Consider the following 21,478-nt stretch of genomic DNA (forward strand, 5'->3'; position numbering starts at 1 on the left):
AATGAAAACTGTCTAAGAATCACCTAAACATAGTTCAATACACAAAAGTGCATTTTGTTTGTTTTTACATAGATTCTGATAGACATCATTTCTTTTTTTCCCCAGATTTATGTTACATTTATGTTTGGCTATTTTATATTGTAAATACATATAAAATAAAATTGTCTGGAAACTTTTTTTTCTCCTCATATGACTTTTTTTTACCATCTATCTGTAAGTGCACAAGGAAACAAATGTGTCCTACATACAATTAATATATAGTATCATCTACTTTTGATGTTTGGATATTTTTACAATTACTCAATTATATTTTTGCCTGCACAAATCATTTCCCAGGAGTTTGCCCAATAACCCTTGACCCCTTTTAATTACTTCATTACACTGACCTCTGTCGTTAAAACTCGCATACTGACACACGTTTCACGGCATCAGTTTCTCTGCCTCTCTCATTTTTTGTTGAATTTCAAATTTGGACAATAATGAAAAATAATGGCAAAAAGATATAAGCGAATAAATAGATTCCGTCACAACGTCCTGTTCTGCTCCTGACATGACAGATGGGCGAATTGCGTGCGAAGCAGTACTGCCGGGCTCGGATGAACCTCTGTTTGCAAAGCATGACCCTTACGGCTCCCACAGTCTGGGGGAAGAGACTGAGGCCTTGTGTTTTTTTTTTCTTTTTGCAAGGGGTGAAGCTGTGAAGAAAGACAGAAGTTATGACGGACTTCCACGCCTCCAAGGAAAGGAGGGAAAAACCAAAAAAAAAAAAACAAAAAAACAGGGAACTTCCAGAGGCACCTCGGTGGCCTCGCGGACGAGGGTCTTATCCTTCTGTTCCTCTGCAAATGCAGCTTCAAGAGTCTCTGGTCTCTCATTAGGCTGCTGAAGGTGAGGACGCCCAGCTAGAAGTCGCAACAGTTGGTTTGATTGTTCTCAGGAAAATATGTGGTTCCATTAGAGAGGGGAGGGAAGGAGAAAGACCCATTGTCTTCTAGTGAACGGCCTGGGATCTGTGACAGAAGAGCGGAAAGAGAGATTGTTGAAGAAAAACGTTCGGGCGAAAATCGAACTTTGACTAAATATGACTCTCCAACTCACTTTTACTGTGCAAAGGAAAACTCAACTACTGTATTACTGTACTAATTTATTAGTGTACTGTGGTTTTTGTAGTATTTTGTACTTTTTGTGCTATAGATCGAACTTTATGTGGTCTTCCCTGTCTGTTTCTGCTTGTGTTTAGCCATGTACTTCTTGTGTCAGGTTTGCCCTGTTTAATTCGTTTTGCTGCTTGTTGTATGCTGCTTCTGTCCTGTGGCTTCCCATATGCTTTTGTTGCTTATGATTTGCAACATACAACGCACTTTGGCTGTCCATGTCCCATGTCATTTCATGCTTCATGCTTGTCACATTTTTTGCTTATAGTGTCTTTTCATTGCCTTTTAACTACCTTGCCAGGGACTAAAAATGAAAACTAGCCTTTTTGGCTAATGTGCACTGTCCCTATCAGATAAACCCAATAAGTAAATACTGTGGATGTGCTCTAACTGTCTCCTTAATTGCTCTATGTAGAATGAAGTATGCAAGTAATTTAGCAAAAAGACTTCTCTTAAGATAATCATGGCAAAATCTCCTAAGCTGCTTTAACATACCACCTACAGTAAATAGTTGGGGAAAACAGCACATCAATATATAGCAAATTTTGTTTGTATTGACTTGTTTTGGTGCATTGTTACTACGTGCTGATAAAGTTATAGAAAAGGTTTGCTACAGTGCCTACAGCTCTGACACAATATGTTGCAATGGACCTCTTTGTGTTCATGGCAATTCCAAACTACATTCCTATGTAATATGGACAAAGATCCCCTTTTCAGCTGATACTGGACAGTTGGTTGTTTCCTGACTCAGCTTGTTCACAACTCTCCAAACAAATTACTCTCCGTTTGGTGTGAAGACCAGCTAGGTAAGCATCAAGGGTTCACACTGGCAAAGACTTACTGCATTATGTGTAGATATTTCTACGGCATATGGCTAATTTCTCACTTCTCGTCCATGACCTCTAGCAAAAATTCCTGTGTTGAACTCATATCCCGACTCAGCTATTAAAGTAAATATTCACCATTAACTGGCTAAAATGAATAGCAGAATTTGATGATGGGCTTTGTGATGATTTGACAGGAGGGTGTTTTCTAGCTAACTTGTGATGAATATAACAAGATCATTAGTTAGTTAGCTTGTAAGTAAACTAAGCCAATGTTGGCACAGCTTTTAGCTAACATTGGGTTTTTCAACAGCATTAGATCACAGGGCATGAAACCCAGTGGTTGCCGGTTGGATTCCCAGTTGGGATATTGCTGCTGTACCCATCAGCAAGGTACCAAACTAGAGGTTGCCACCCAACAAGGATGCACCATTCAGGATGTCAGTTCAGAACCAAAATGAGCATTCAACTTTGCCCATTCATTATTCTTTTATTGCTGTAACCCCAAGAGATATGTGATAAGATATTTTTTCAAGACTGGACAAGTCTGCTTTGACTTTGCCAGGTGACTTGAAGGTGACTTCATTACCTGCATCTGCCCGTTGCAGCTGAGATACTGCTGCTGGGTCATAAGTTCTCCTGGGGTGAAGCTGGGGGTCATCTGGCATGACAAGCTGTCCTGCTGTGGGTTGGTCTGTGGGCCTGCGATGGGGTCGGTGGCATTCCTCTGGAAGCAGCAGGATGCCTGTGGTGGGCTGTGGTTGTGCGGTGGTTTCATATTCTGGTACAAGGACATGGAGGCCCCCAGCCCCATGCTGTTGAACTGCACCCTGTTGATGCTGGAGGGCATGCTCTCAAACATGCAGCTGTTTGAGGAGGTGGACGGGCTGTCCACTGGCTTTTGAGTTCCATAGCTGTAGCCTGACTGCTGGTTTTGCAGGGGTGTCGGGTCCCTTTGGAGTTCCTGGGCCTGGCTGTAGCAGCTGTGCATGTGCGTCCCAGGTTGCTGCTGTCCGTTTCGCATTGCCGTGGGAGCCTGCTGCCGCTGTTGCCACGACTGCAGGCCCTGAGACTGTAGACTCTGTGTCCGAACCGAGAAATGCCCTTGAAGGTGGGCAGCTGATGAGGGATTCAAGAGGCCTTGCTGGGAGGAATCGCTTGTGGTGCAGGCTTCCAGGAGACTGCCTGCAATATTACTGTCAGGGATGGAGGAAACCCATTGGTTCTCCTGGTTCATTGCCATATGGCTGGACCTGTCAGTGAAATTCTGCTGATGGCACTCAAATTTCTGGGTTGGCATTTCAAGCTGTTGCTGGTTCTGGAAAGGAGGAACCAATGAGCTTGAGTGGACCTGACCGGTGGTGCTTGAGGAAGCTGACCGCACTTTTTTCTGTGGGCAAGGTCCCAGGCCGTTAAGCTTGCTGGTTTGTGAGCTAGACATGCTATGCCTCACCTGGGTCTGACCCTGAAAGCAAATCCCACCCTGGGTAGAGTTAAAAGGCATCAGGTTGCTATGGCTACCGTTTTGGGCATTGAGCTGTGGTTGTCTCAGAGACTGAGAGAACAGATCAGCCGATTGTGCCCCTATAGGTCTGTTCGCTCTCACAGGGATCTGAGGACCGACATGTGGGACTTTCTGCATGCCTCTTACCCCATCTTTTCCCATCAGGCTTTGCTCTCCCATTCTAATAAAGCCAGTCTGAGGAACAGCCACCCCTTGTCTCTGGGGATCAGAGAATGATGTATTTTGGTGGTCGGTTTGATTTCCAGGCAATACGCCGTTCTGCAACTCTGCTGCTGGCAGACCCTGCGATGACCCTACAAAAGCTCTCTGGTTGCCCAGAGGGCTGTTGGAGAAACAGTTTGGTGGGACTGTTCCTAGGGAGTTAAACTGGTCGGAGCCATTATTGCAACAGCTCGCGGCATTCTGATTGAACAGGGTCTCCTCCACGAAGGAGAAGATGTCGTTGCTGAAGATGTCGTTGAGCTCGATGTCGCTCATGTCACCGTTCATGTTCATCCTCAGCAGGGTGTTCTCCCAGTCCTTGAGCTCCATCTCGTTCACGTCCAGGTCCTGCAGGGTGGTGCCTATGTTGCTGTCGCTCAGGATTTGCTCCAGGGACTCCATGATGCCTGCGACAGTAGATTCGTGCTTGATGCTGCCATTAGACTGAGGGGGCCCTTGATGCCAAGCATCACCAGGGACACTCACCAGTGCATGACTGTCCATGAAGGCTTGATCCAGGGAGCACTGAGGGTCAGACTCAGGTGTCTGGATATAGATTGACTGGTCCTGATTCAGCATGGCCCCCAAGAGAGATTTTGGATCCAGGGCCTTCTGTTCAGGCATCTTCCTGATTTTAGAGACATTGTAACAGCTTGGGATGTCTGACACATCCAGACTTGGGCCAGTATCATACAGGAGTGCTTCTCCAGTGGCAAAGTTGAAGGGAAGCTGTAACCTTCTTTTGCGCAAGTTCTCCTCACCTTCTTCATTTCTAGGGAAAGAAAAAAAGGTTAATATGGGAAATAGCTATTCATAACACCTCACAGCTGATTTTCAGTTTCTCTAATTTTCCTTCTAAGGTTTTGTGGTGATTTGTGGTCCATACTGCCCTGGACCAGAGAAGCTTGTCCTGACAAATTCTGATGTTTTGCCAAATTATCAGGATGTGTAAAAACTAAAAAAGGAACATAATGTAACTTATTTTCCAGCTAGGAACATAACATTAAAAACAATGATAAAATAAAAACACTCCTGGCAGGTTAACACAAGGATCCGTTACAAGCGTGACCAATTAATAATGATCAACACTCACGTTAAGGGTCTCTGACGAGCGACGATGAAGTCAGGCCTTCCTCCTTTAAACACCAGCCTGGCGTTGGCTTGAACCCAGACCCACACCCCGGTCTTGGCCAGGAGTCTGAAGACCGTGAAACCGCTTTCTCCTGTTTTGATCACTGAGGAATGAAAGGGAGACATGCAGCACATGTAGCACTACATTTCTGTGTGGGGGTTCATTACAAGGAAACAAGCTTGAGAGGTAATGGTAGAGTCAAAAGGCACATGCATTCACATCTGGTTTTTCTATGTACATTACATCACATTACATTACATGCATTTGGCAGACACTCTTATCCAGAGCAACTTCCAGTACAATAGAACAGAAGTGTATCCATTCAAGTTAAATGAGCAAAAGTGTCAGACCAGGCTAACAACACTCATAGACCAGTGAGTGCGAGCATCATAGCATTCAAGACTAGTACAGTGGTGAAGCTGCACTGGTGATTGCCATTTCTGTGCTGCTGAGTACCGGAGAGAGGAGGACGAATGTCTGGCAACCTACTTCTGACGTGGTTGTCCGCGCAGTACATCATATCAGCTGCGTGAATGAACTGATACCCAGAGCCTCTCATGCACAGCTCCATTTCAGAGTATCCCAGAACGACTTTGCCTCTGTAGAGAAATTGAAAAAACTGATACAAACCCTGATTTCATCCTGTACACTCGAGTGAGTCGAATGAGAGAGAGACAAGTTGCTTATGATTCTGAATTACTCAGCATAGCACTGTAGAGGTACTGAGCCTCTAGGCATGCTTAGAATGTCTCCATGGGGGTTCTCATAAGACATGCATAATCTTGTTATGTATTTTATTCATAAATTTGTTTTACAATGGTGCAATAATTTTTTTAATCCTTTAGAACGGTGAGTAAAGTACATTACATTGATGAGAAAAGCACACTATAACCTTCAAATTAACTACATAAATGCATATACTTAAAATGAGGTGCCACCAAAATCAAGCAGGAATAGCAGTAAATTGCATATGAATAGCTGTATATTATGAAAAAGATCTGGCAGTCACTGCTCTAAAAGGCTAAGATTAATAAGAGACTCAGAACAGGTCATTATTCATTCATCATTAATTCATTTTGCATGAATTATGGAGTGAAGGAGTATGCAGTTTAAGCACTTTTCCTGAGGGGTACCTGGTGTCGATGCCCATGGGCGTGAAGTCCAGCTTGTGTTTGGTCTGGAAGATGAGCGTCTTTGTCCTGATCTCCAGGATGGACGGGGCCTGCAGGGGCGTGGCGATGGTGAACAGGGCCAGCTGGGAGTGGGCTCTGGTCCCATCCTCCGCCATCTTGTTCTGCCCATGGAGATACTTCAGCCGCCCTTGGAAGTTCAGTGCCTGGAAGCAAGAGGAGCATAGTAATTACCTTTATAATGACTATGATTATCATTATCACTACAATTAAATTGATGATGATGATCCTCAACATAATTGTAATAAAACTGATGACGTTATTACATTATTACTGTTAATAACACTACTACTAATATTAACCCTATTTTAAAGCAACATTAAAAGGCATTAGTATACAAAACTGCAATGTAGAGTTCAGAATTCAAAACACAAGTAGAAATTAATCACATGTTGGTAGATGAAACAGCCTTTGATTTGCCTTGAGAGTGAATTTGCCTTTCTAGTCCCATGCAGCTTTTTTCAGTGAGAGGACTACTTGTAATGCATTTCTGCGGTAAATCCAAAAATATTTGGCTTGACAGGATGAGAAGTGTCTAAGAGCTGGCGAATGTCTTAGAGGCCTACCAGGAAGCCAGAGGAGTTGTCCAGGAGACATCGGAAGCGGCAGCAGAAACTCCTCTCCAGGAAGGAGGAGTTCTCTGGAGGGATGTGCTGGGGGTCGTAGGTTACAATGTTGCTGGATATCTGGCTGCTGCTTTGCATGCCTAGACAACAAGCCAAGGAACAGGGTAGATATTTAACTACATAGTATGCATATGATGTGGGCGGCAGTGCGGGCGCAGTGGTAAGGAGCAGGGCTCATAACTGAAAGGTGGCTGGTTCGATTCCCCAGTGGGGGCACTACTGCTGTACCTTTGGGCAAGGTACTTAACCCACAATTGCCTCAGTATAAATGGATAACATGAATAACTTGTAACCTATGTAAGTTGCTCTCAGCTAAGTGGCAATAATGTAATATTGAGGTCTTGATGATTTGTTTTGCAATATATGCCTTAGATTCTGACATACAGAAGAATCTATTATTTATATATTTCAATTCAATTCAATTCAATTTTTTTGTACAGCGCTTTTTACAACACAAGTTGTCACAAAGCAGCTTTACACTGATCCCAGGCCTGAGACCCCCTGAGACCAAGCCTAAGGCAACGGTGGCAAGGAAAAACTCCCCAATTAACAGGAAGAAACCTTGAGCAGAACCCAGCTCAGAGGGGGAGCCCATCTGCTTCTGGCCAGCACTGGGCAGATAGAATTAGAGAGAGTCTTAAAGTTGTACAATGTACTTTAAGACATTTGGGTTAGATAGACAGCAGTAATTAACAACAGTAATTATGAAATCTATCCTATAATGTCCGGTTCTTGGCACGCAGTTGGCTTGATGGGCAGGGCAGTGATGTAGCAGGACTGTTCGGTTCTTAGCGCGCAGTTGGCTTGACGGGCAGGGTGGTGAGGTAGCAGGACTGGAAGTCGGGGTGTGATGCTTGAGCTACAGCTCCAGGCAGGAGCCCGGAGCAGGATACAGGATTTTACATTTCAAGACATATTACTTTTCAGTTGGAAGTGAACCGTTCTCTTGTAATATGATGTGTGCACACAGTAATGAGTCACGGCTTTTTACAGAACAGAGTTAATCCAACCCATCTGAGGGGCTGCCCTGAGGTATGAATTGCCAGCCACCATTATATCAGCTGTTCCTCCCAGGGACCAAATACAGATGTCAGTTTTGGAAAAATGTATGCACATCTTTTATTTAGGTATAAGGTAATTGTGGTGCTTTACATATAGAAAAAATAGCTCTAGTTCTACAGCTATTGTGTCAGTAACAGTATGGCGCTCACCGTCATCCCCTTGCTCCGACTCAAACTGGTTGGGGTTGAGGGCGAAGTGAAGCTGGCGTCTGAACATGGCGCGGTCGTCCGTGTGGATCAGCTCAAACACGCTCTGGTGGACCACATCCGACTGCAAAAAGGAAGCAACAAGAACAGGGCGGAGAGGAAAAGGGGGTTAAGGGAAGTGGACAAGGAGAGCGTGACCACAGGAGAGGCCACTTTCCTCATTCAAAGCAGCATGTGCTGCAGCGGACCTGTCCATCATTGTTACTTTCTACGCAATGACTTTCCTTCAGGAACAGTTTGGCGAGTTCAGCAGTCACCAGTATTAGTGAAAATGACTGTGTTTGTGTTGGAAAAAGTAACCATTGCGCTTATTTGTCAGTCAAGATTAAAATGTCAACTCAACTCAGTGGTGAATGACTGACATGATTTAACACCTCCCTCTAGTGGCAGTCTGTTGTCACTATCCAATGTTGCACCTGGGACTGTCTCCCCAGAGATGTGTGGAAGATGCCTTCTGCAGGAGTGCATTCCAAACTAACTGCATTAATTGTGACCATTGTAATGATGACTATTAAAAACCAAATAATGACAAAAACAAGTACATGTACAAGACTATCATCTGCAGACTGATGACACATTCTTTCAGATTTCTTATTGACCTTACCTATCGATCTATATATGTACCTATAAATAAAATTATACATATCATTTTATCTGTAATGTAGTACAAGTATATACATCTACTGTATACACTTTGACTACCTATGCATAAATGTAATTAATAATTAATAATAGTCTGATACATGGTGTTATAAATTTTATTTTAAGGTTTGCAATGATTCATCTGTACTTTTAACCTTCTCTCTTCACACAGAAATACCGTGTAGAGTTTTTTTGCCTTCTCTGTTCAAAGTCAAACACTCCCTCAGTGTTAAGCACTGAGACCTTGCAGACTCAGAAGAAAAGCTGGCCTTTACTTAAAGCAGAGACAGACGTTGCGTGACAAATCAGAATAATATTGTTCCTACAGCACTCGAACCCGCTCCCTGTACCACCCGACAGAAACGTGGCTGATATCCACTTGGCCATCGCCCGAACATGACCCTTGCCCTGCTCAGAGGCCAAATCAAACAAGGCTTCACAGAGCGAGCTTACGTAACGGGGGCTCTCTCCAGCTTTCCTGTCTCAGCTGGTCCTGCCCCGACAGGCAGTGGGAAAGGGGCCCTGGAGGAAGAGAGTGCTACACTCTGAGACACTCTATGTGCCTCCTACAGGTGGCATGGAAATTACTCTCACCATCCTTATTAACATGTTATTAATTTTTGATTATATATACTAGATGAATCTACAGAATACATGACTATATAAAGGGAAAAATACATATACATATATTACACATATATTATACATATATTACTTTGCTTCAAAAGGGCGGTATGAAAATGAGCCATTATGTTGACTTTTACTGTGTGTTCTTTATTCACACTCTTCTTTTACTAGGGATTTTGTAATTCTTCAGCCTGAGGAGCCATTTACAGGTCAGTAGGTGACAACAGGCAGAAAAGCTCTCTGACAACTTTATATTACATTACATTATATTACATGCATTTAGCAGATGCTTTTATCCAGAGCAACTTGCACCTTTACTCAATGTATTACCCTCCACTATGTAATGATTAATAGTAATAATATTTATTGTGCCTTTCAGTCCAGTGGTGTGAAAGCAGTGTACAGTGAAGCGGCAATTGACACCCCCCTCCCCCCACAAAAAATAAAACAATGAATAGCACCCTGGCCATGCACAGCAGCTATTTTGAATGAGAATGCTGGTTTCAAATCAACTGCAGTGGAAAAGCAGGAGCTTAATTTGTTAGCAAGGGCGGCTCTTCCCCTAACAGCTATTTCTAATTCATAACATAGTAAGAGCCCCACTGTAGCTTAAAATGGGACAGAGGACATTGTACAGGAAGTTTCCTTAAACATTCAGTCGTGCTCTTGCTTACCAGGGGCCAAGAGGCCACTATCATTCTGTATACTGCACACCCAATGGAAAACAGAAGGCGCGACTGTTCTTCCACACATATTTCATAGTCTACGTGAGATATATTTAGAGCAAATAAAATTACAAAGACTCTGTGGAATGGTGCATTGGGCAGGGGGGTGTGGGGAAAGGTGCAGGTCAGCGGGTTCAAATCCTAAGTAGGGCACAGCTGCCATACCCTGGAGCATTATACGTGTTACCTGGGCTGCACCCGTGACAAAAAAAAAAAAGACAAGACAACTTACAGATTTACAAATAAGTTCAAGACCCATGGAGCGAGGCTTGGGCCAAACACATTCTTCGCAGGTTTTTTTTTTCCCCATCGCACGCGCAGCTTGTTTTGGCTAATAGCTCTCAGTCTGTTCAGTGACCCAAGAACACGCAGTGTCGTGTGGAGGGCAAGCGGTGCCCCAAGCATCAGGAGTCGGCAGGATACGTAGCATTCGCTCCGTGCTTGTGAGACAGGCGTGTATGTCTGTAGCCATAGAGGAGTGCTCTTAAGAACGCTAGGGAGTGTTTCTGAGAGCATGTGGGTGTGCACTGCCTTGCTTCTGCTACTCTGACTTTGCCTCTCCCTGGGCACGCTCCCCTTAGGAGGGCTTTTTTTGCCCAAACTCAGCCCTGTTTCATGCACTGGGCAATGGTGTAGCATAGCAGTTAAGGAACAGGACTTGTAACCAAAAGGTTGCTGATTTGATTCCCCCACTGGGGCACTGCTGCTGTACTCTTGGGCAAGGTACTTAACCCACAATTGCCTCAGTAAATATCCAGCTGTATAAATGAATAACATTGTAAAAAACTGTAACCTATGAAAGTTGCTCTGGATAAGAGCATCTGCTAAATGCCAATAACGTAATTTATAACAGCTTTTTATACTTAATGTGTATAAAATACTGCTGATGGCAGACAATCCCTTGTAAAATCCTCACACATGTAATACACGTGTAGCATGTAATATGCAAGAACATCAAATGATAAATATGTTTAAATTCCTCACAGTTATGTCAAAATACATTGCATATCATATAAATGTAGGAATTACTGCCAGATAAATGTGTTTTTATGATTGTATTGTAGAATATATTGTAAAATAAAAAACAGTACTTGTAAAAATATTCCTGGAGAGTGGTAACAATGTATTAAAACTGCACCATATATTTGCACATATGTTAGTTGTCTATCTCTTACATTTCATGTACTGACATATATTACTTTCCATGAGGGGACTGCTGTTTGTAAAACGAGTTGCATCAGGGCCTGTTCTTTTCAGCACTTCCTTGTCATTACCATTTTTGGCAGCTGCTCATTCACTGGGGATTGTTTTCTCGTTCAGTATTGTGGCGAGTTAGAAGCATCTGTTACCCGACAACAGAAAATATCTGCGGTGTTACAGATGTCATTACAAGACAATAGTCAAACTTTCACTTTAGAAATGACACAAAAGATAGATTCTCCCCACAGCTCCATGCTGAGAAACAAAAAAATAGAGGTTGCACAAGAGAGGTTAGATGAGTTGCAGTGCTAAAGACTGACAGACTGCCTGCAAAACATTCCCATCAACACTTTTTCATATTTGTCTTGCGTAACAGGCAGGTGAGTTATGTGAAAACTGTTATTACAGAATGGCAACATACCCCTTTCTGCACACGAGGCACTCGTTTTTATGCCTGATAGGAGCATCAAAAACAAATAGGCATCGGAATGCAGTGTTGACATGTGTAGCACTGATGTGCGAAGAACTGGTTCTTGCATGGTACAGTGTAGCTGACCTGATGGAAGCCCAGGTAGTCTTGAATGGTGGAAGAGGCGTAGAAGACGTAGCCCTCTGCTGTGACCACCAGGACAAAGCCATTCAGCGCCTGCGGAGACAGAGAGAGGCTGGTTAGCAGCACGCATGGTTGCACACGTAAAGACACACGCAGATACACCTGGACACGCTAGAATGATCAAACACACCCTCACACGCATCAGCAAAGGCATCAAGGAAGGACTGAAAGAGAGAGTGACAGAAAGTGAGAGAGCGTGTGAGTGAGAGAGGGAGGGAAAGGCATACGGAGAGAGAAACAGTCAGAGAAAGCATAACCAGCGAAAAGAAGAGAGAGAAAGAGAAGGAGAGAGAGAGAGAGAGAGAAGAAAAGGCGCAATCAGAGAGGAGAGAAATGGACAGAGAGAGAAAGAGAGAGAGGAAAGAAAGCATAAGCAGAGCAGAGAGAAATGGGGGAGAGAGAGGGAGAGAGAGAGAGAGGAGAGAGAACAACCAGAGCGGGGACAGACAGAGAGGGAGAAGAGAAAGCACAACCAGAGAGAGAAAGCACAACCAAAATAAAATAGACTGTAAGCCTTCATAGTTCATATTACATCCGAGCTAATATCTCCTTTTCCCTCATTCCCAGGAAAGGAACCAGTGGAATGTACAGTAGTACGTCTAACCATCCACACTAATTATCATCTGACACCTTAATGTTGCCAGCTGCCATCAGTGAACATTGCCCAGGGCCAGTTTGGCATCAAATACCATGACCAAGCTAGTAAAAAAAATAACATCAAGACAGACGGTTTCAATTGACGAGACATTTAAACTGAATAAAGAGTCACAGGACATGTTCAGCTGAGCTGTTCTTCATTTTTATTACGCTATAAGAAAACAAGCATTTTCTTTGACTGACTGTTTAATTTGTAAGTTTGCTAACTTTTTGTTTTTCCCAAGATGGTTGGTAGAAACAGAGAGGCATTAAAATGTTCACACAATACAAAGCTTTGTTGAGGTTCTGCAGTGTAATAAACTGCACCCACTTCATCTTCCAGCTCTGCCAAAGAATGCCTTTCAGAAGGCATTCAGTTTGAATCTGAGTAGTGAGGGTAAGCTTCAGCTGGGTGTACACGGGCTGCAATTTTCAAACCACAAAAACAAATCAGTATTGGTTTTATATTGTTACTGTAGTATTTCTATATGCTGTAATTATTATATAATGTATTCTATAATCACTAGAAATTTCTGGAAGTTAATTTCGTATCTGATGTATGAAATGCCTGCTTTGTTTTGTTTTATGAATTTGTTTGGGTTTTATCTTCTTTGTACACCAGTCACTCTGCAGTAATGTAAAACAAAATTCATTGAAAGAGATGCCAATTAAGTAAAGTAAAAGGGAAGCAAAATAAAAAAAAGCCATACCCATTTTGGAATAACTCCAATCTTTTGGTGTATTTTCCTGCTTTTTGCTTCCCCAGACCTTATTCAAAAGACAGTTGGTACACCGCTCTGCATAAATTGTTAGCACTTTACCTTATTATTGTCATTTCACATATATGCTTTATTGCAGCTGGACATTCATTTGATGAAGGAAATGTTCAATATTCTAAAAAGTTCCTACACAAACAAAAGTGTATCCCTGCATACCCGGAGAGACCTACTTCAACATGGTGGACCCAACCTGTAATTGGAGACAGGGATCGTCTTGGGCACCCTCTCTGACCTAGCTAGCACCCATGGAGTTCTTAAGACAACACTGAGATGGGAACTTGAACAAGCAAATCTTCCACTTCTCAGTGCTGATTCAGTAACCCTGGAAACAGTCGGTGCGTCAATTGAGAACTATCATTGAAACTACCAGTGCTGAATCAGAAACACTGTGAACTGGTATCAGCAATGCCTCCAGCTCTCAATAAGGATTAAGCAACACTGATAATTGCCAGTGTCGAACTATGACTGAGTCAGTCTTGATTCGGCAACATGGTAAACTACAACTAGTAACAGCTTGGCCTGCCAGGGCCTATGATTTGCTACTCATCTTCAGGGTCAAGGAAATAAATAAATGAACAAAGAATTTGGCTAAATGGATTCCATGTTGTTTTCTTGTGTTTAATTTTCTGGTTTGAGAAATGGTTATAGTGTTCATGTCAGTGCTCCCGCCCCCTAGCCGTTGTGTTTTGGTTTTTTCCCATGTGCTTTTGTTTTTCCCCTTGTGTTTCAGCCCTGCCCTGCTCTCCGCCCTGTCTCCGCCTGATTACCTGCACACCTGCATCTCATCCCCTCATCAGACTCTCCATATATACCCTGTTTGTTGTGTAGTTGTTGCTAGTTCGTAGCAGTATTTTTCAACTGTTTCGTCCCTGCCGTTTTTCGTCTATTGCTGTTTCCCGATTTTCGACCTGCCTGTTTTTGATCTGTTTTTGCCTGCCGCTGTGTTTTGTTCGCCCGATTGTGCCTGCCCGTTGTCCGACCCTGACTGTCTTTCCCGTACCTGGATTTTCCCTTGGACTGCCTCTCTGGTTTAGACCCTGCCTGTGAACTGGTTTTCGATCTGCCTTGTGATTTTGTTAAATCTGCCCGGAAACCGACGCACTTTTGGGTCTGCGATTGAGTCCTAGTCTGAGCTCCCTGACAGTTCAGTTGTATCAGACATATCATTGAAAGTTTGCACAGGAAGCAGCCACAGTTTCTGGGGTTCTAGCTCTCACAGAAACATCTCTGTGTGTCCCATGCTCCCAGTTAACACACTGGGCACCATAACCAAACTATTTCAAGGAACCTGGAACCAAGTCAAAGCAGACCCCTCATTGATTAGCGGTGGCCCTCAGATCTGAAATGAAGTGCAGGATGTGTGTTCCATATTCTCCCCTGACATAATGCTCATTTCTAGTACTGCTGTGAACCTTGCCGCACAAGAAATCCTCAGTATGCAGCAGACGGTGGAAAATTGAATCAGTGTCAGACGCTTTGGAATGCCTGTGTTTTGCATCCCAACACTAGCGCGTACACAAAAAAGCCAAGAAGAGTATCCATGATTCATGTTGTGTGATTTCTAACTGTAGCAAAGAGCGAGAGCAGTCACCCCACCCGGCCTCGAACCCGGGTCTACGGGATACCAACCATGTGACTTTGACTGCGACGCCAAGGAGCCAGGCTCATTGGTATGGCAGTCAGAGCGCATACTCAACTGTAGTATGCATTTTTTTGCATTTTTTTACTCTGTATGTAATTTCTACAATGGATTCTCCTGTGTGCACAAATTTATACGCATTAAAAGTGGTACTGACTAATATATTTATGTTATCTTTATGTAATGTGTTCCATAGTATGTTCCTAGTTTTTTTTTTTTTGGAGGGGGGGGGGGGTGTTTCAATATGAAAGTAAATAATAACCACTAATAATGAGCCTATATTACTTTTGTGAGGCACATGACCCAGCTTCAGGTCTTGGGTGAGTGGATTTGACTTTGAGCATGCGTGAGAGTGAGCACGCCGGCACTTGCCCCTCTCCAAGGAGCTCTGCAGGTAAATCTACCAGGCAGGGGAGGGACAAAGATTCTTTTCAATGCCCGCGGACAAGAAAGGAAACGAGAAACAAGAAAAAAAAAAAACATTCCAACGTTCATGTCACCTACCTGGAGCAGGAGCTCTCCTTCTGAGATGGCGACGCCATCGGTCGAGGAAGTGTTCTTCCCGTTCCCCCCGAAAGCAGCGGCTCCGTCCCCCAGCCAGCTTGAGTTGTTTTTCTTCAAGGTCGCTGTGGCGGGGAAGAGAGGCATCGTCACATCAACACGCAAACCCAAAGGCAAAGCTCTAAGGGCCTTGAGGAGGGGGGTGGGGGGGTGGGGGGGGGGGGGGGGTGACGTGAGCCTTTGTATGTTGTTTACGTGCCTTTTCTACCAAGTTGTACAACTGTGCTCATTGTTTGTTCAGCTGAAAAATCTTCCCCCTTTCGCTGCCCCCCACCCATACTCACACGGTCTGGTATAACTCCTCATTCAAGTCCGACTGGGAAACTTCAAAGACATTCAGCTCAAGGCTTACGGGGGTAAATTAAAGACAATCATGCTCTTTTTGTCTTGATTGTATAGTTATGTATTTGTTTTCCTGCGGAGAGTCCCATGGAGACCAGGATTAGAAGAGACACAGCAAAAAAAAAGGCTGGAGACAAAACATCTCTAACTGTTGATGTGTAGAGACTTACTTCTGTTCTACAGAGACCAAAACGTCTCAGACAATACCAATAATCACTATCATTACAAAGCTAAAAATGGTAATTATATCCCACTGCTAACCAACACCTTGAAAGTCTCCACTCTTGAGCTGAGTGGCCCATTTTCTCTGGTAACTTAGCAAAAGTGCCATTTCATTTTTTAGTCTGTAAGAATAATGTTTTGTGAGCACCACTCCAGTAGTGCTGCAAATACAACCAGCAAGACAGCATCTTTTTTCAGAGCAAGAAACCACATAGAAGTTCTATTCACCACATCTTTAATTTCAATGAAACTTTAAGTTGATCAGTTGTACCAATGCAATGGAAATGCACTGGTAGCAACCATTGTTGGCATTGGCTAACAACCAGTTATGAAAAAAATCCATGTCATTACATCATTTAGGAGATGCAATCACAATGGAATCAGAAGAGTTTCTTGCTAAGGCCGTTCCAGTGTTAATGGCTCTATGAATAAGACCATTTATAAAGTTCATACTATCATACTGACGGCTCTAGCTAAATTCTGTTAAATTTTTTTGTCACTTCCCACAATTGTGAAACAAATTGGCTTTGCTCAGCCAAGGATGGGGTGGGTAGGTCAGCCAGGTATTACTCTTTTTCTCTGACTGTTAGAGACTTTGGTGTCAGTGGAGTAGCTCCGTACTCCAGTCAGAACATACTCCAATGTAGTGCACTGATTGACTTGTAGTGTGAAAAATAACCCTTGGCTGTGCGTGAGAGTGTACTAAAGGATTGCATTTTTCTTCCACCCAAACTCTGATTTGTGTTGACTGGATACGTTATCAAGCACAGGTGAACACAAGCTTGAAGCATTTTTTTTCTACTATTTAGAGAGACCAAACAATCTGTAGGATTGAGGCTTTCAGCTCACTGCTGCTCTATTAAGCAGCTAACCTCACAGAACCTGGTTCTCTGCACCACAGAGAGCTCCTAACGCCGGGGCCAGACCAGCAGACAGCTCTGTCATAGCCCCCCCACCCACCCCCCCAACAGTGCTGTTCCAGACATTTTGGAGGAGAGGGGCTGTGGGAACAAATGTCCACTGTGGGCAATCTGCAAAGGACCGCCCTAAATCAACAAAACGTGTTTTGAGTGGGGGTGTGCCTGTCCGGGGAGACTCGGAATGTTACTGTTGGGGCGATGATTACACTTTGATTGAATGCAACAAGCGGGCCATTCTCACCGCCGTTTTTATTTGTACTGGGGTCCCCCCTGGTTCTGTCCAATCTGGAGACTCTCCGAGGAAGCAACAAGTCTAACCCACACGACACTGACGTCACCTCAACATATACCTTAGCGGCAAATTTAAAGTAGTGGTTCTTGGGACAGGGAGAACACTGATATGGTTCTCTTCTTCCAAGTATGACTGTAAGTGCTGCCTCTGGAGTTTATGCTACCTATCAAGTACCCTACTCTCTCTGTGTCACAAGAAAAAAAAAGGAAAGAATGGAATATGGAAAGAAAATGTTTCTGGCTCATAGCCTAAAATCGCTTCCCACTGCACATGGATGTTTTGAGACAAGCTGAGGAAAGACAAACCCAAAGATAAGTTGCTTACACTGAAAGACGCCTATTGATACAACAGTCCACACGGTCATGGGATTTACCACAGTCACCAAAGGAAGGACAGAGAAAGAAAACAGAATGTTTCATGGTCTGAGTAACACAGATGCAATTGTTGTTACATGCCCCTCATGTTAATTTCCTATAATTGTTGAGGGACAAAATACTAATACGTTGGCTGAGATTGCCTTGGAAAACAGTAAAAGGGTCAGGGTATGGAGTGGGTCAAGGTCCATATACAATAAGAAAATCTGCATTGAAGAAATTCCAGTGAAGGTTCCGGAAGACACTGCCCTGCCAACACGCTGCCCTTTGTAATTTATATGTTGACTCTCAGAGTGAACGGGAACCAAAAGCGGTGCTTTACATGCAACGTGTCCAGGAATGTCCCCTCTGGAACATTCTTGGGCTGTGTGAGTGGGAGGGCGTTATGGCAGTTCACAGGGTTTGCGAGTCTGCTGTGTCTCAGGATCTGCGGCCTTCTCCAGTGGTCGCTGAGGTTAACCTCGACCCCCGTCTCCACAAGACAAGGAATTTAACCCGGGTGGCTTCATCAGGGCTTCAGGAGAGAGAGGCCCAACAAGGAAGAAAAAAACCAAAGACGGCTCCAAAAATGATGTACTAGCCTGTGGTGCAAACCTCATAAACACATTTCACAATTGGAAAACAAAGACTCTGTCATGGACCACGTGCATAAACATACAATATCATTCTTTGAGGTCACCAAGGCTTGAGTCCAGTAGTGGTACTCTCTGCCATATATTTTAAGCATAATGTGTTTAGCCACTGTATGACTAATGCTTTATCCACTTATTTATTTATTGGTATGAAGTCCTTTCTGGTGACTCAACGCCTATTGGTAAGTCATATTCATAGTGATAGTGTCTTTTTTAAAAAGCAGAAGCATAGAGGGTTGGGACAGTTCAGCTTTTGATAAGCATATCCAGACCAAAAATATTCTACACTGTGACCAGATTTACAGCTAGTGTTGTGCTTACTTCCTTGTCTAAGAAGCTATGGTTGGTAACAGGAGGTTCTTGTGCTATTTACGTTACAATGCTAGTTGCGGACGGCCTGTTCTAGACCACGCTCCTTCCAGAATGTTTACAACCAGCCAGCAAATTTAGAACACTTACAGCTTTAACAACAGAGAGAGAATTTTCAATGTGAAACACAAAGAGCTAAACAGCTGGGCCATGTATAGACTGTCTGTACTGAAACCTTTAAGGCATTAAGTCTGTTTGGAATGCAACACAAGAAACAATGGATCTGAGAAACAATCTCTGTCTCATTTTGAACACCTCACACAAGATTATAATGTTTTGCAACATGGTAAAAGTTAATGGAGGAATGAATGTAGGGTTATTCATCATAATTGATAAAGGGTTCTAAGGATACAGACATATGAAATCCTTCTATCAAACAGGAAGATGTCGCAAATTTTCAGTCTATGGTTTCATGCATCTCTACCAGCTAGCTTGTACCTTGTCTGGCCAATTATTAAAACTCGGTAATGCAGTGCTGCTAATATTGTTGACTCCTTATGTGGCTTTTTGCCTGTATTGCACCCTGCCTCACTTGTAAGTTGCTTTGGATAAAAGCATCTGCCAAAAGAATAAATGTAATGTAATGCAAAAGGCCCTTATATCACCTCATTCTCAGTTTTCTCCATTAGGTGTACTTGCAGTCAAATGCATTTTGTGATATACACTTATATAGAAGTTTATGGAAAAAAGGTTGCATGAATGCACAGCTATTTGCGTGACGTTGTTACAGCACATGGTTTTCCTGTTTATATCATGAAAGTACATTAGGGAGAATGACATGTTAATGATACCATAATTATACCTCCCTTTCTGTGAAAAGAGGACTCTACAATCATAATTCTTCAACCACAAACCGGCACAGAAAGTATTTCAGAAAGATAATGCGTATAAAAAACTTCCTGAAATGACTAAAGCAGTTGCTGGGGTGCTGCCATTACAATCATTAACAAAACAGCCAGGGGACGGAAAGAGGGGGTGTGCACAGTACCCATATACCTCCCTCCAACTGACCATAGAACCCTCCCCTCCAACTTACCACAGAATGATGATCAGACCTCAGCAGGTTAAAAAAAAAAAAAAAAATCGAAAAAGTGAACGTCACACTGTGTTCCGTGTGCCATTTAATGACATCAGTGCCACAGACAGCCCGCTCTGGGATGATCAAAAGATCCTTTCGGGAAGCGTCTGTGGCGTTAATCAGTTGTGATGCCTTCGTCTGTCATCGTGGGGCTGCGGTAATTCAGAGCACATGGCCCGCAGTCGCATCAGCGCTGCGTCTTCTCTGTCTGTTGTGTGCATTTCCCGTTGGCTGATGGGGCCCAAACGCAATCAATGCAAGGCCAGGGCATCTGCCAGGCACCACGCTGAGAAGGACAGCTGCCCGCGTATTGTTACAGGGATGACGGACCTGGGAGGATGGAACCGAGAAAGCACAGCACGCGGGTTGCATCAGGGGCCGTTTAGTGGGAAGTCGATCACGCCACAGGCCTCCCAAAATGAAAGGGGCTCAAGTTCTTTCCTCTGAGCTTCATTAATGAGAGACATGGGGCATACGGGAAAGGCTGAAAAACGCAGACATCGGAGCAGCCAGGGGTCTTTATTCACTCAAAGCAAAAGCTAGTTAACCAAAGACATAAAAGTGCAGCTGACTGTTGGCATGATGAGTGTATGTCTCAATGTCATCACGACCGTGAAGAGTGATTTCAAGAATCATTCTGAAAATGAGCTGCAGGTGACAAGGCTATATAGATACATTCATTATATTATATCGCACATCTCTTACAATGTATGTAATTTTAGAGGCTTGATACATGCATGACATTACACATATATTGCCTGCATAAAAATATATACAAATAGCAAATACCTGATCTGTTTTCTAATGGAGTCAATATATTCACACTGTGCAGTCTTTATGTTTTGGATCTGATATTTACAATATGCTTCTGCTGGATGGCTGGGAGTCTAGGCACTTCTATAATGAGCATGTGCTGGGAAATTAGCTCTCTAAAGAACCTTTATTAAACCCTGCAACGTCTGATCGTGCTGAAGGCCATATTTTGCACACACAACAAAAGAGAGAACTTCAAAGCACCCCAACAGTGCGACACACAGGCTTCGGACATCCGAGATGGCAGATAACCCATCAATATGAGAGTGAGTTACATGGATGATCCCACAGATCATTTCTGTTCGAAAGGCCCCTCCAGAAAGGTCCCATGGGGAGGTCTGATTCTCTGACATGACACCCTCTTATGAAAACAGTTTTATTTCTGTTTATGTTTCTGTGCGGAACCCTGTCTGTTTATAAAACACCGTGCGACACGGTCAATCTCTTGCATTTTAAGTAAGCAAGGAGAGGAGTTGCGAAGAACTGGTCAGAGTGAAATACGATCAGTTTTGACCAGCGGGGGAAAAAAAGAAATGAACGCTTTGTACGGGTAAGACCCACATTGTCCAGGTTACAAAGATGAGTGCCTTCGGTTTCTGACAATAGAGTAAAAGAGAAAAAAGAAGAGAGTGGGTCTGTGCTACTTCATGTTACATCTTGCAATAATTACTTGCAACTATGTGTTCAGATGGGCAGCACACATCAACTAAGGCTGATGCAGCAACCATAAACTTGGACCGTACCGCAATGTCTTCCGAAACCACTATGTAGGGCAGAGCAGGGAGCCCACATCATTAATCGAATGGAACACCCTCATCGAATGCCCAAAGGAGATGAGCAAAACAGCTCCTTTTCCACTCCTTGCTGTTTGCTTGTGGTATGGATAACACACTACTGCACTACTAAGTGCATTCAGGTAACCTGGTTGAGCTTCATCTATTCATTTTCTTAAAAAAAAAAAATCCCTGATGTTTTCTGTCCAGCCTATCCACTGCAATACCGTGACATGTTTTACACGCCCCTTCTATACACTTTGGCTCAGGTTACCAAGGGACATGCTGTCATCTGGGATTTTCTGGCGAAGTCACTGGAAA

At 43.5% G+C, this 21,478-nt stretch overlaps 1 protein-coding gene across 1 annotated transcript in view; it reads right to left on the bottom strand.

The window, feature by feature from the left end:
* Nucleotides 1–240: 240 nt before the first annotated feature.
* The window catches only part of LOC118777498 (aryl hydrocarbon receptor-like), a 77,030-nt gene continuing 55,792 nt past the window's right edge, over nt 241–21,478 (bottom strand). Inside the window, exons 3-11 of the mRNA XM_036528492.1 lie at nt 15,286–15,407; nt 11,671–11,760; nt 7,864–7,984; nt 6,593–6,732; nt 5,970–6,172; nt 5,326–5,435; nt 4,798–4,939; nt 2,568–4,476; nt 241–1,010 (exon numbers count right to left, since the gene is read on the bottom strand). Coding sequence (XP_036384385.1) covers nt 903–1,010; nt 2,568–4,476; nt 4,798–4,939; nt 5,326–5,435; nt 5,970–6,172; nt 6,593–6,732; nt 7,864–7,984; nt 11,671–11,760; nt 15,286–15,407 — 2,945 coding nt within the window. The 3' untranslated portion in view covers nt 241–902. The remainder of the gene's footprint in view (nt 1,011–2,567; nt 4,477–4,797; nt 4,940–5,325; nt 5,436–5,969; nt 6,173–6,592; nt 6,733–7,863; nt 7,985–11,670; nt 11,761–15,285; nt 15,408–21,478) is intronic.

Source organism: Megalops cyprinoides, chromosome 5 (assembly GCF_013368585.1).
Source record: "Megalops cyprinoides isolate fMegCyp1 chromosome 5, fMegCyp1.pri, whole genome shotgun sequence".
NCBI classification, from domain to species: domain Eukaryota; kingdom Metazoa; phylum Chordata; class Actinopteri; order Elopiformes; family Megalopidae; genus Megalops; species Megalops cyprinoides.